Source organism: Agelaius tricolor, unplaced genomic scaffold, assembly GCF_023055355.1.
Source record: "Agelaius tricolor isolate 1412-34295 unplaced genomic scaffold, bAgeTri1.0.p SCAF_5, whole genome shotgun sequence".
NCBI lineage: Eukaryota > Metazoa > Chordata > Aves > Passeriformes > Icteridae > Agelaius > Agelaius tricolor.
In genome coordinates this window covers 12,758,610-12,770,872 of record NW_027269265.1, presented here as the reverse complement: position 1 = coordinate 12,770,872, position 12,263 = coordinate 12,758,610, and the positions used below count along the sequence as shown (strand labels likewise).

Sequence of the window (12,263 nt, the reverse complement as noted above, 5' to 3'; positions counted from 1 at the left end):
GATGTCATAAAAAGAGGACTGCATTCTGTTACAAGAGATCAGGAGACAAGCATGGGAGGGACTTTCAGCTAAATTGCTCAGGATCCAGGAAGCAAAGACCTGCACCAGAACTCGAAAAGAACAACTTTCAGAAGATGGTTGAACACAGTCACACACGTGCAGCTACACCCACATGGCCTGGAGGACAGAGCTGCAGAAACCATTATTGCTCCTGAGGTGGAAACTGCAGCCACTCCGGAAGAGAAGATCTCCACAAACAAGGCATATATTATCATGCTTCAAGACATCAAAGAGGAACCAACACATAGGCTTTAAAAATTGATTCCTATTTTTAAAAGGTGTTAAAAGGAAAAGGAAAACCCTCTAAATGTTGGCAGAACTGAAAGATGGAAAGGCTGCTGCACTGACTGAAATACTCAGCTGGCTTGTAGCCTCAAAAATAAACCTCACAGAGAAATGAATAAATAACTGAAATAAAGCAAGCAAGTGCAGAGGTATTTGTAACAGCAAAGGACAGTTTGTATCAGCAGTTTGACCAGGAGTGAATGATTGACTCACTCCCATGCTGGGTTTCAGCTGCAATCCGGAAAATGAACAAGGGAACATTTTATCGGGTTTTCACAATGTGCCATCCCTGTGCAATGCATGAACCGCTGGTGAAGATCATATAACCTGTAACTATGTATCACATTCAACTGCAAACAAGCTTTTAACTCACTGGAAAGGGATTAAAAGCTCCGGAGATCCAAAGCATAGATCAAAGTTATATTCAGCTGCTGGGAAATAGATAAATATGAGACTGCAAATCCCAGTAAGGGAGATAAGAAAAGGAAACCAAGAAGACAAAAGAATTCTGGGCATCACAATAGCCCTTTAAGATTGTACATTAAAATAAGACTTTCTTAAAACCTTTGTTATGAGCTGGAAAAGATTCAGCATCAACCAAAATTAGTTATTTTTAATTACTGGTACTCCATTAGCATCTGATGATATTACTCTACTCCATAAAAGTAGACTTTTATGTAGACTGTCCTGGAACCTATTCTATTAGATCCTATTAAAAAGAAAAATGAGGGGGAAACAGTGAAAACAGCAACATGAAAATGGTAAATTCCTGTAAGTATATAACCAGCAGTAGTCCTCTGGCAACACAAAAATCAAGCAGAACATTGCCTAAACAGGACAGATTACTTCCCTTGTTGGAGATTAAAGACACTCTGGATTTCCTTTGAAAAAAATACCAAAGCAAGTGTAAAGAGTCCAAGTCTCAATTTCATTCAAGTCCAACAGTGTCCCACAGTAACTTCACTGGCCACTGAGATGTACCACAGCACTGAACAGCCCATGCCCTCATAAAAAGTCACAGCCAGGAGCAGAGTGTCACAGAAGTGGCATTTAAAGGACAAGGCATCATCAATAAGTGTCATAGAGTGAGAGAAATGTACCTTAGCAAGTATAAAACTGCAGATGAAAGATAGATGCCAGTCCTCCAGAGACTGCTTAGCACTTAATCAAAAGTCAGAAACCAGGAATCTTGCATTTGTGATGCACAGCAACCTGTCTTCAGATGATCCAGAGATGATGGAAGATGTAGGGAAGAACAAACAAAATCTAGTCAGTCCCACTAGATCAGAGACTGACAGCAAGCCTCTTCCTGCTATTTCCATAGAAATATTACACTTTGGGGACTGGAAATGCTGTCTTTTCTCTTCTTTTCTAAAACAATGGTTTGGTTTTTCTGTTCTACTTTGAGTAGTCCTTTTGCCTGCTCCTTTCCTCTTCATGGATCTTCTACAGCACAAGGACAGAGAGGCAGCCAGGGGGTTCTCATTCCCCTGGGAATGCAGGGACAGGTCAGACACAGCCATCAAACCCCCAGGCATAGTCACCCCTGCAGATGGTTTGATCTCACTGTCCTGGAGATGGTTTGAAAGAGCAGCTAAGCATCTCCTCTTGCTTCCCAGCCTGGGCCCTACCCCATCCATTTGCTCCACACACTTCATCTCTCACCTCACACAGACATTCCAGTGCAGCTGGCCTTCCTGTGCGTGAATGAAACCCCAGCAGCAGAGGAGTTTGGGCAGAAATGGGGGAAAAGGCAGCAGCATGCAGTCCTGAGTGTCACTGCACAGAGCTCAGGGATGGGGCAAAGTCTGAAGGGCTTTTCAGAGCACTCCAGCTTTGATTGAACTAATTCTGCCAGCAAGCCAGCATTGACACAACCACAGCAGACAGCTAGCGTGTCACCCTGCCACTGCAGCGTGCAGCTGGCCACAGCCCTGCTGCCACAAGCCCGACACTCACCCACGGTGCTCCCTCTGCTGCAGACAGCCCTCCCACCCCGGGCAAACAGGAGACATCCCGTCCTACAAGCCCTAGGAGAGCCCCAGCAGACAATGAGATAACTCACATCAGATTTAGGATTGCTTCAATCTCACGGCAAGATCCGTGAAGTCTCAAAGCCAGTCAAAACTAACCTGTAATCTACTTCACAAGGACTTTAGGTTACAAAGACCCTTTACAGAAGAGGCTCTGAGCAAGGTGAACCTTGCTTGGCATCACCATCTTGGAGGCATAAGTCAGAGCAAGCAATGAGTTCCCTGAGAGAAGCAAAATAGCAAGGCAAGAAACAATTTAAGGGAAGGAAGACTGTATACACCTGTATGTACAGGGGCTAAAGTAAGCTGGCATAAATGGTCTTGACCTAGACATGAGTCACTAGAAAAGTGTTCAAAATAACCTGCCCAGCAGCCTTCAATTGCCATGGTGATAAATGTTTCCTAATGCCTAAGAGCAGCTGAGTCCTGAACCCCATGCACCTTGTTCACTAACAAAAGCTTTCATTATACTGAAAAAAAAAAAAAAATCACGACCAAATTGTGGCCAATTTTAAGCCCTCTTCAGATCAAGGGCCGATTCACGCACCCCGGTTTCAATGGGGAGCACTGTGCCCACATCACTGCTAATTCAGGAGATGGAGCTGGCTTGCTTTTTGCTTCACAATTCAGTAGGCAAGGGGAAGATAGATTCTCTGAGACAGTGTTACTTTTTCTGCCAGGAGTTATCTATTCGCAGAAGTGGGTCAACTTTCTCTTGGTGGACATGTTCGTGTGCGAGTGCCTCGCAGCGCCGCTCTGCCCGCCCCGCGCGCACAGGAACCTCTGCACATAACTATTTATGGCAGCCAAGTGTTTCATGAATTGCAGCAAGTTAACCACAAGGGGATGATGACATTTGGCGACAGGGCAGGATGAATTCTGGCTGGCAGACAAAAAATCAGGTTAAAAATACAGAATGCAGAAGCAAACCCAGCCAGTTGCAGCTAATTCGCAGGAAAGCTGGATGTGCAGCCTCCAAACCTTCCCTGTTCCAAGGAGAGCAGTGCTGTGTGTTTTGCAGTGGGATGCATTAAGGCCTGTGTGTGAGTGTGGAAAGAACATCAGCCTTCTGAGTTCAAGCATTTTAGCTGAATTTTAAATGGGCTTAGATGTTTCTCATTAGCCTCACTCCACACCTGATGTATACCAGATGTTTTTGCCAGTTTAAGCACCTCACCCCATCTCACCTACCATCAGCTGTTGAACACTTTTCTGTTTCCAGAGCATCTCCAAAGGACAGCCCAGTACAGAAGGATGCTGCAAGGGCAGTCTGGAGGGACAATGTCAGCAGACCCTGCCATGGAAATGTCTGTGTGAGATGCAAGCAAGGCCACAGCCATGCTGTGGGGCAGATAAAAAGCCCTGTGCCTCCCAGGGCAGGCCCCCAGCATCCCCAAGGTTGCATGGATGCAGGCACCCTTGTCCCCACAAAGTATTAACCCTTCAGCTTTCAGATGCAATGCTTTTGTCAGTGTTGGTATTCGTGCCTCTCCTCTCCACACACACATCAGGTGTAACACCTGCCAGGGCTGCATTTTGGGTTCCCATGCCTGCCACTTCATTAGATCACCATTTAATTCAATCCTCAGCTTTATTTGATGAAATGTCTCCAGAGTACCAAATCATTTACATGTAACCAGCACAGGCTACTTCCCTTATTCTGACTGCTTTCAATGAGAGTAAGTGGATAATTCCATCAAAGGCCCATAGAAAATTGTCTTTTAATCAATACAAGGTTTTTTCCTTCAACAGGACAGCTGAGAATAAGATATCTCTATATAATACGCAAGAGGAAAACAAAATTAGAACACATTACCATGGAGAATATATTTCCAGATATGGCCCAATTTTAATTTAAGCATCCTGAGCCTTGTTTTCAGGGACACCAGCTACCCTGAGGTTTGGGAGCCAAGCAGGCTGCCACACAGGCAGTGCCCCAGCAAGAAGGCAGGAGTGGACAAGGGCAAAGATGCCTCAAATGAAGCACTCCATGGTAGTCCTTTGAATGAGTGGCCAGTGACTACTGGCTACAAGAAACTCAAGCTGTACCCCTCATATCTGAGACCTCAGCACTGATAAGCCAAATAGCAGAGCCCATTGAACTTACAGCAGAGATGGAAACAGGTGTTTCTCCAGAGGTCTTACCCCTATCTAGTGTACCACCCCAGAGCTGATTTCCTGTCTTAATCACAAGGAGTCTGTCTGTAACAGCCTACAGCACCAAAAATACCAACACGTTAAAAACGGCAGTATTAAAAAAAACAACATTAAAACCATTTTCATAGGATGAAAAGTGCTCTTGATATAAGAAAGAAAATAATTGGTCAAGTAACCAAACCTGTGCTTAAGCTTGGCAGGAGCCACTGAGCTCTGAGAGGTCTCCAGCACAGAGAACAGGACTTTCTCTGACCAGTGAGGGACTGTGAGGGGGTGGTATCTGAATGCTGCTGAGAAAGGCAATTTCCTCTCTTTCACCAGAGCTAGGACAGGAGCACTGCAAAAGTGGACAATGGTCACCACAAGACCTGGAACAGGGCTGATCTCATCTGGCTTTAGATGGCTGCATATGAATGAGCTGACCAGGCATCAGCAGAGGGAAAGAGCACAACCAGCACACAATTCTGCTCTCTTTGATGCAGACACAGTTCACATAAATCATCACACCAAAGTGCCTCTCTCCACGTGGCCAATAAAGGATGTCCAAGGGAATGCAGATGTTAAAGCCTATATTGGAGATATCTCAAATTAAATGGGATGAATCTCATCTTTCGCTTCTGCCCCTGCATATTCTCGTCTCAAAGGCCTCATTAATATGCCATTGTAAATAATAAGTATATTGATTATTAATACACTAATAAAACAAAGTCTTTTGGCCTTAAGGGTGTGCAAAGAAGGGCAGCTGCAATACCAATCAATACCAACCCACAGAGAACAGCCATTTCTCTCTGCCACCATTTTAACTGCAATATATTGTACCCTCTAGGTAAATATGTGGACATCTACAAGTGGGAATCAATACAACTCGAGATCTTCCCACCCCCTCACCCAGAGAGAGCATTCTTCTTTCATGGAGAAGACAGCAACAAGAGGCCATAGATTAATACATCTGCTACAACAGGATGTACCCACAGGGCCTCCCTGACCACTTTTCAATTGTTGATGTTTTCAATAATTTACAAAAACAAAACATCAAAATTAACACTTCACCCAACTGGAATAAAGTCAGAGGCACTGGAAACCACCCAGTCCATTTTGGGAAACAGTTTGGGAAACAGTCCATTTGGGAAACACTAGAGCAAACAGTTTCAGTGGAAGGTGAGGTTCTAAGGACAACTTCACTTGATGGGTGTGAAATAAAACTAAAGCCTGAATGCTTTCCCTGCATGCACAGGATTTTGTCCCTGGCACATTGCTAGTTGAGTCTGTATGCCTCCAGGCTGGAAGATGGATGAACAGCTGTCCCAGTGAGATCTAGATAAGGCTAAAACCGGTGGAAGCCCTTGCCCTGGCCTCAGGGAACTCTGAGTCACTCCTCCCAATGTTCCCACATACCTCACAGTCCAGGAGTACATCCTGTGGGAATAAACCTGAGGGGTTTTTCTTCCTCCAGGGCATGTTAATATCAATATCACAAAATGTGCCTGACCTTTTTTTTTTTTAATTCTCTTTTTCAAACCCAATTCCAAGCAGCTGCTTCAACAGAGCTGTCTAAAGCTGGATGGGCAGAAGGATTGTGTGTGCACACACAGATCCACACCATGCATAAAAAGGAAAGCCAAAGCACTCACAAGTACACAGAGTGACTGCGCCTCAATTTCTGCCCTAGATCTGGGTAGGTTTAGAACTGTGACATATCCTTACAGAGGCAACTGTTTCCATCACACAGTTTGGGGGTGTCCCTGTCCCACAGCCCAGGTCCCTGTGCACACAGAGATTAACCATACCTCTCACTTTCCCAACAAGCAGGATTACATGTCTTCTAATATTAGCCATTCTCACACTATGTTATAATTATTATCTTATCTTCCATGAGCAAATAATTAATCATCAGCTTCTGAAAGACAACTTGCAGAAGTAAATAAACTTCAGAAAAGTGAAGCAAAGGTGGACCACCAGTTGGGTTGGGGGTGTTTTTTGCACTTACACCATTTATTCTGAATTCACCTTACAAATCTAGAGTTCATCACCTCACACTGGGGTGGGTCACTGGGGCCAATAAATCAAGCCCTGGTTCAACAACTCACTTCCAAGGATCGCTGAACAGAAAATGAGAAACATTTAACCCACATTTGCTCACTAAGATTCTACTAAAAATCTACCTTCCTGTAAGTGTTTTAACAGCCACGATACTCCTGACACCTTTAGAAAAGCACTTAACAAGTGAAGCTCAATGGATACCATTAGCAGGGGCAGTAGAGTTCTGCATTTTCCAGTTCCCAATTTCAGGATTTTCCAGCTTTTCCATAAGCAAAAATACTCCAGCAAGCAGCTCAGAAGTAGCAACCTTGTTCCCACCAGTTGTCCAAAGCTTCTGCTGAGTTCTTACCAGAGATACTAAATTCTGCACTGCATCCCTTTCAGCCACCTCCTCTCCCTGAGAAAGCACACAGGGCTGTTCATTTCAGTATCAGCTGAGCTGGCCGGGCAGTCCCTGGTTCACCCTCTGCTTAGTTCTCCAGTGCTTTAAAAACATCAGACAACAGCAAACCAGGCTCAAGCTTACAACCCAAAAATGCAAGGCCACGCACTCTCTTTCCTCTGCCTTCCTTCTGTCTTATACCTGAGGAAAATAAAGCGCACCAAGAGGCCAGCACAAAAGGGCTGAGACCTCGGCTGCACACAGGAAGGCAGGGACAGGAGCAGGAGACAGGAGCTGGGACAGGAGACACGGCAGGCTGCTCACTGCGGGGCTGCACGGTGACAGCTCCACCGCCCACCTGACTCACTGGAGTGGTTTTTCATGTTCACCTGCTCCTGCCCTGCTCCTCTACGCCGTCACAGGCTTAACAGAATTGTTGCTGGACCCAGGCAAACACCCCCTCCCAGACTTCTTGCTGTCAGTCAAAAAAAGGGGCCTGATAAGCCCTGCATTTGCATATGTATTGAGAGGCATTTCCAAAGGCCCAGCCAGGGAAATGGCCTTGCTGAATACCGATGCTATCTGAGAATGACAACTATTCAAGTCATTTTACAGCTTCACTACCTAAGTGGAGAGATCAGGCTTGTCTACATCTTTACAAGGATTATTAGCTTTAAAAGTGCCGATCATCTCCGCTGCACCCTCAGAAATGAAGCCGCACTGGTCCACAGGAAAGAGCTTCAATGCTTCCCACAGAGACCACCTTCCACACACACCCCACAAACAGAAGTCACCAAAACCTAAAGGTTTTAGTGAAATGCTCGAGCCCATACCCATCCTTCCCACAGAGGAAATGAGAAGGGGTGTGCAGAGGCAGGCATGGAAGCACTGTGTGTGTGCAGATGGTCATCCTCCCTTTCCTACCCTTAGCCTACGGTAGGACATGAAACTCGGCTCTCAGCCCCCTCCAAAAGATGCTGTGGGCACATTCCCACACACAGCGCAATGAGGACCGAGCTCTGAAAGCAGAGGTTTCCCTCTTTGTGCTGACAGGGGCGACTTGGAATGCCAGGTGAAGCATCCCACTGTGCCTCACCCCGGACTGAAGGGACAGCTCTAAGGTATTGGTTATGTTTTGTGTACTCAAGAGCCCTGAGTTAACAGATGAATTCAACTGGCTTTGTCCCGTTCAGCTACCAACACCTAAAAGGGACACGGTCTAAGGTTCACAAACCAGAGCTGTGAAACCCTCCTGTTCCATAACAGTAACAGCACATTCAATACCTGTCATGTGCTCTTCAAGCCTCTGTGGAGAGCAATGCTTTATGAAAATAAAGTCAAGTCACGTCAAGAGCAGAAGCTATCTGCAGATTTACAAAGCAGATACTTCTGATTTACACAGCTCTACGAGAGAGAGATTAAAAAATTCCACACCAAACACTTAAAGATGTTTGCTGTACCATCTGGTGACTGGATCACCCTTGAAACCAGCAATCCTTGACTACTGGGCAAGGTGGCCAGAACATCTCCAGCCATGAGCTGACACACTGAGGCAGCAGGACTGCAAACAGCACATTCATGGATGAACACTTGTGAAACGAGTTGATCAATCCTCTATGCCCTCAGGTCTCTTGGGACATGAAGACTTGCCACAAATCACCAGAAATAAAAAAAGGAACACCAAAAGCTCTGGGAGCTGAAAGCATGGTTATCTGGTAAGCACATCCACTGCTGACATCAATCAGAGCCAACCTCTGGGGCTCCATCTCCCTCTGTGTGCTTAGAGGTGGGAAAAGGACACCCCACAAAGAAAATAGCCCTCTCTGGTGAGAAAAGAGGATTAAGAACATTAAAAGTAGTCTTATATATAAGAAGTTTTTAGATTGCTGCCTGGTTTGATTCCTACTGAATCCTCTTGACCACACATTCTAAAAATCATGTATTTGATCTTGCTGGTTTTAAAAGATTTTTTTTTACATCTCCATTTTAAAGATATTTCAATATTATGTTAATGCCTGATCACTATTAGACAACAGGAGAAACTTTGCTTGGATATGAGCTGCCAGAGGAGGCTTGGCACGATTTCATTGTGGAGCTTGTTTCTAACTTCAATGACTAGCCTGAACAAAATCGTGAGTACAGCGTCCCTTCGAGAGCAATCTCTTCTCTACAAACAAAACTCCTCTTTCTGAAGTGGAGACAGGGGAAAGCCGAGCTGCCCCTCTCCAAAACTGCTGAGGACTCCACAGCTAGCCTGCTCTGAGAACCTGTGGAGCTAACAGGTGATGCTCTGTGGGACAAACCTGAACTTTCATCAGATGCCTCCAAAATCTCATCCCATCTTTATCAATCTTATCAAACTACCACACAAACAAGCTAAACATAAACCAAAATATTTAAAGGGGGAGAGAAAGAGGAGGAAGAGTGGGAACACAATCAGTGTTTATTTAACCCTGAAAACTCAGGCTGATTTTTGTCAAAATAGAAACCCAAAACAAACAAACAAAACCAAACACCAACCCTGCTGGAGATAAAAGAGGCTCCAACCCTCAGCCCAGGACATCGATAACACAGTTAACGCGCTGATAACACACACCTCGCACACAGGTGCCCCTCCCCGGCTCCCGGGGCTGCTGTGCCAAAGAGGTCACAAGGATGGACGGGGTTGGGAATGGCCAGGACCCCCCTCCCCGGAGTCGCTCGCCCAGCGCACGGGGGAGCGGGCAGGCCGGGGGTGGCGGCGCGGGGCCAGCGGGGCACGGAGGGCAGGGCAGGGAGGGCAGGGGCTCGCTCACCGTTGAGGCCGTTCGGGATGCTCCGGTGGTGAAGGGGCGCGGACAGGTCATCCATAGACCTCCGCATGGCCCCGGCCTTGCTGTCGCCGGCCTTGTGGTGGTGAAGGTGGTGGTGATGGTGGTCGGGGCTGCCCGCGCTGCCCGTGCTGGAGGTGCTGCTCCCGTCCCCCACGTCCCTGGTGGCCGAGCCGCCGTTCAGGTTGGTCAGGCTGGCCTGGCTGTCGATGGAGCTCCGCGAGCCGGCCCCGCTCCGCTCCTCGTCCAGCATCAGCACCATCTCCTTCAGCTCCACGTTCTCCCGCAGGAGGGTCTCCTGCCTCGCCTCCAGGTCCTTCAGCTTCTGCTGGTACATGCCCACCTCCTTCCACATCACGCTGGCCGTGTGCCTCCCGAAGCGCTGCCATTCCCTTGACAGCTTCTTGCCTTTTTGCCGGTCGTCGTCCAAGAAGCAGCAGAGCTCCCGCAGCTCCTGGTTGTCGTCCTGCAACTTCTGGTTCACCTCCTTCAGCCCGCGGATCTCGTGCAGGTGGAGCTGCAGCCGCCGGTTCACGTCTTTCATCAAGTTGCCGTGTTCCACCATTAAGTTCATCTTTTCATTCTCCACTTTCCTCAGTCTTTTCACCAGCTCTTCCTTGCTCCATCTCAGCATCTCCTCTTCTGTAATTTTGCTCAGGTCTTCTTTAGACCCTTCCATGGAATTTTTTGCCATCATCTCTGCCTAGGCTGCGTTTGCTCTCACAGGATAACAAATGGTTCGGGTTATTCGGATGGTTTTGTTCGCCTGATTTCCTACAACTAAAAATCACTACAGCATCTCGGGGAAGAAATATTATAGTTCTCCGTTGAGCGTTGGACAAGGAAGAAGAGCAACGCCGGACTGGAAATTCTGCTCTCCCATAGACCCCATAATAATAATAATAATAATAATAATAATAATAATAATAATAATAATAATAATAATAATAATAATGAAAACGCAAACCAAAGAGGGAGGAGGGGGGGGAATGAAATAAAAAAAGGCGCCCCCTCTGCCCCGGAGGCTGGGGGCGACAGGGAGCCGGGAGCCAAGCGCTGCACTCTCCGAGCGAAGCCTCCGCAGGGATCGGCCAACTTACCCCGGGCAAAACAACTACGCGGCGGCCACCCCCCCGTTCCCGGGCGCTCCGTCCACTTGTCCTCCCGCCCGCCCGCCGCCCGCCGCCGCCCGCCGGGGCACCGCGCACCGCTGCCCGCCGCGCTCCGCCGCTGAGCCTCCGCAGCCCCGGGGCGACGTGGGGCCGAGCCCGGCGCGGTGGCGGCCGATGCCGGTGCGGCGCTGCCGAGGAGCGGTGGGGGAGCCGGCGCCTTCCCGGAATGGCTCAGCCCTCGGGAGGGAGGGAACGAGCGAGGGAGGAGGGGGCGGCAGCGCCGCGGCTTGGTCCCACCTCCTGCCGGGCAGGGCGGCGCGGCCCTGCCCCGGCGAGCCCAGCGGCGCGCAGGGAGAGGCGGCTGCTGGCGGCGGAGCCGAGCCGAGCCGAGCCGAGCCGCCCCTTGGCTGCCGGGCTGGGCGCTGGCCGGGCCCGGTGCGCCGCGCCCGCCCCGGCTCGGGTTACGGAGCCGCGGCCGCCGCAGCCAATGCGGGCCCGCCTGGCGCCTTCGAACGGCAGGTACAAAGGGACGGGGCCGCTCCCTCGCTCCCTCCCTCCGCCCGCCCTCCGCCCGCCCCGCCGTGCCCTGCCGTGCCCTGCCCGCCGCGGCCGCGCTGCCTCACCGCTGCCCCCCCGGGGCTTCCACCCCGCTTTTTGCCTTTTTTTCTTTCTTTTTTCATTTTTCTTTCTTTTTTTTTTTTTTTTTTTTTCAGATGGGTTTCCTCGGTTTTTCTTGAAGAAAAGGTACCGGAGAGAGCACCATCCCGGGAAAGGGTGGGGTTGGACAGGCAGGAAAACGCGCCTGCCGGGCGGCCCGGGGAAGCGGCGCCGAAATGGCCCCGGTCCCGCTCTGCCCGGGCGCGGGGAGGGACCCGAGCCGCGGGCGGCCGCCTTGGGATGCGAGCGGAGCGGGATCTCCCGGAGCATCTCCGCTGCTGCCGCCCCCGCCAAGGGCTTTGTCAGCCGCGGCTCTCTGCCCTGCTCCCTCTGGGGTGGTCGCCTTTGTCCGCGGGTCCCTCTTGCCTCGGCAGGTTGAAAGAGCTGGCTCCAGCATCCCTGCCGTCTCTCTGCTCCTGGGAACGGCAGATTCCTTTATACCTCAGCCGTGCGGGAGGAAACGGCCCTGAAGTCGCAGACAACGCTTGTTCTTCGGTAAAACCGTCACAGGTTCTGGTTCTTACTGTCAGGAGGCTGGGGTTCCAGCCTCAATTTCTGCACACATTGGACAGAACCAAGTAAAGGGCATGGAAAGTTCATAAAGCGAATTTCCTAGGCAACATGTGGGTAGATTTCCTATATCTTTGCATCACATCCCCTGAGTTTCAGTCTAATGCACTTTTCCTTGGGCTATGATGTCTCTCTGTGGGCTGCCTTTTGGCCAGTC

At 49.2% G+C, this 12,263-nt stretch overlaps 1 protein-coding gene across 1 annotated transcript in view; it reads right to left on the bottom strand.

The window, feature by feature from the left end:
• CCDC85C (coiled-coil domain containing 85C) overlaps positions 1–11,355 on the bottom strand; it is a 112,688-nt gene extending 101,333 nt beyond the window's left edge. The window contains exon 1 of the mRNA XM_071426501.1: positions 9,753–11,355. Coding sequence (XP_071282602.1) covers positions 9,753–10,464 — 712 coding nt within the window. The 5' untranslated portion in view covers positions 10,465–11,355. The remainder of the gene's footprint in view (positions 1–9,752) is intronic.
• Positions 11,356–12,263: the final 908 nt, after the last annotated feature.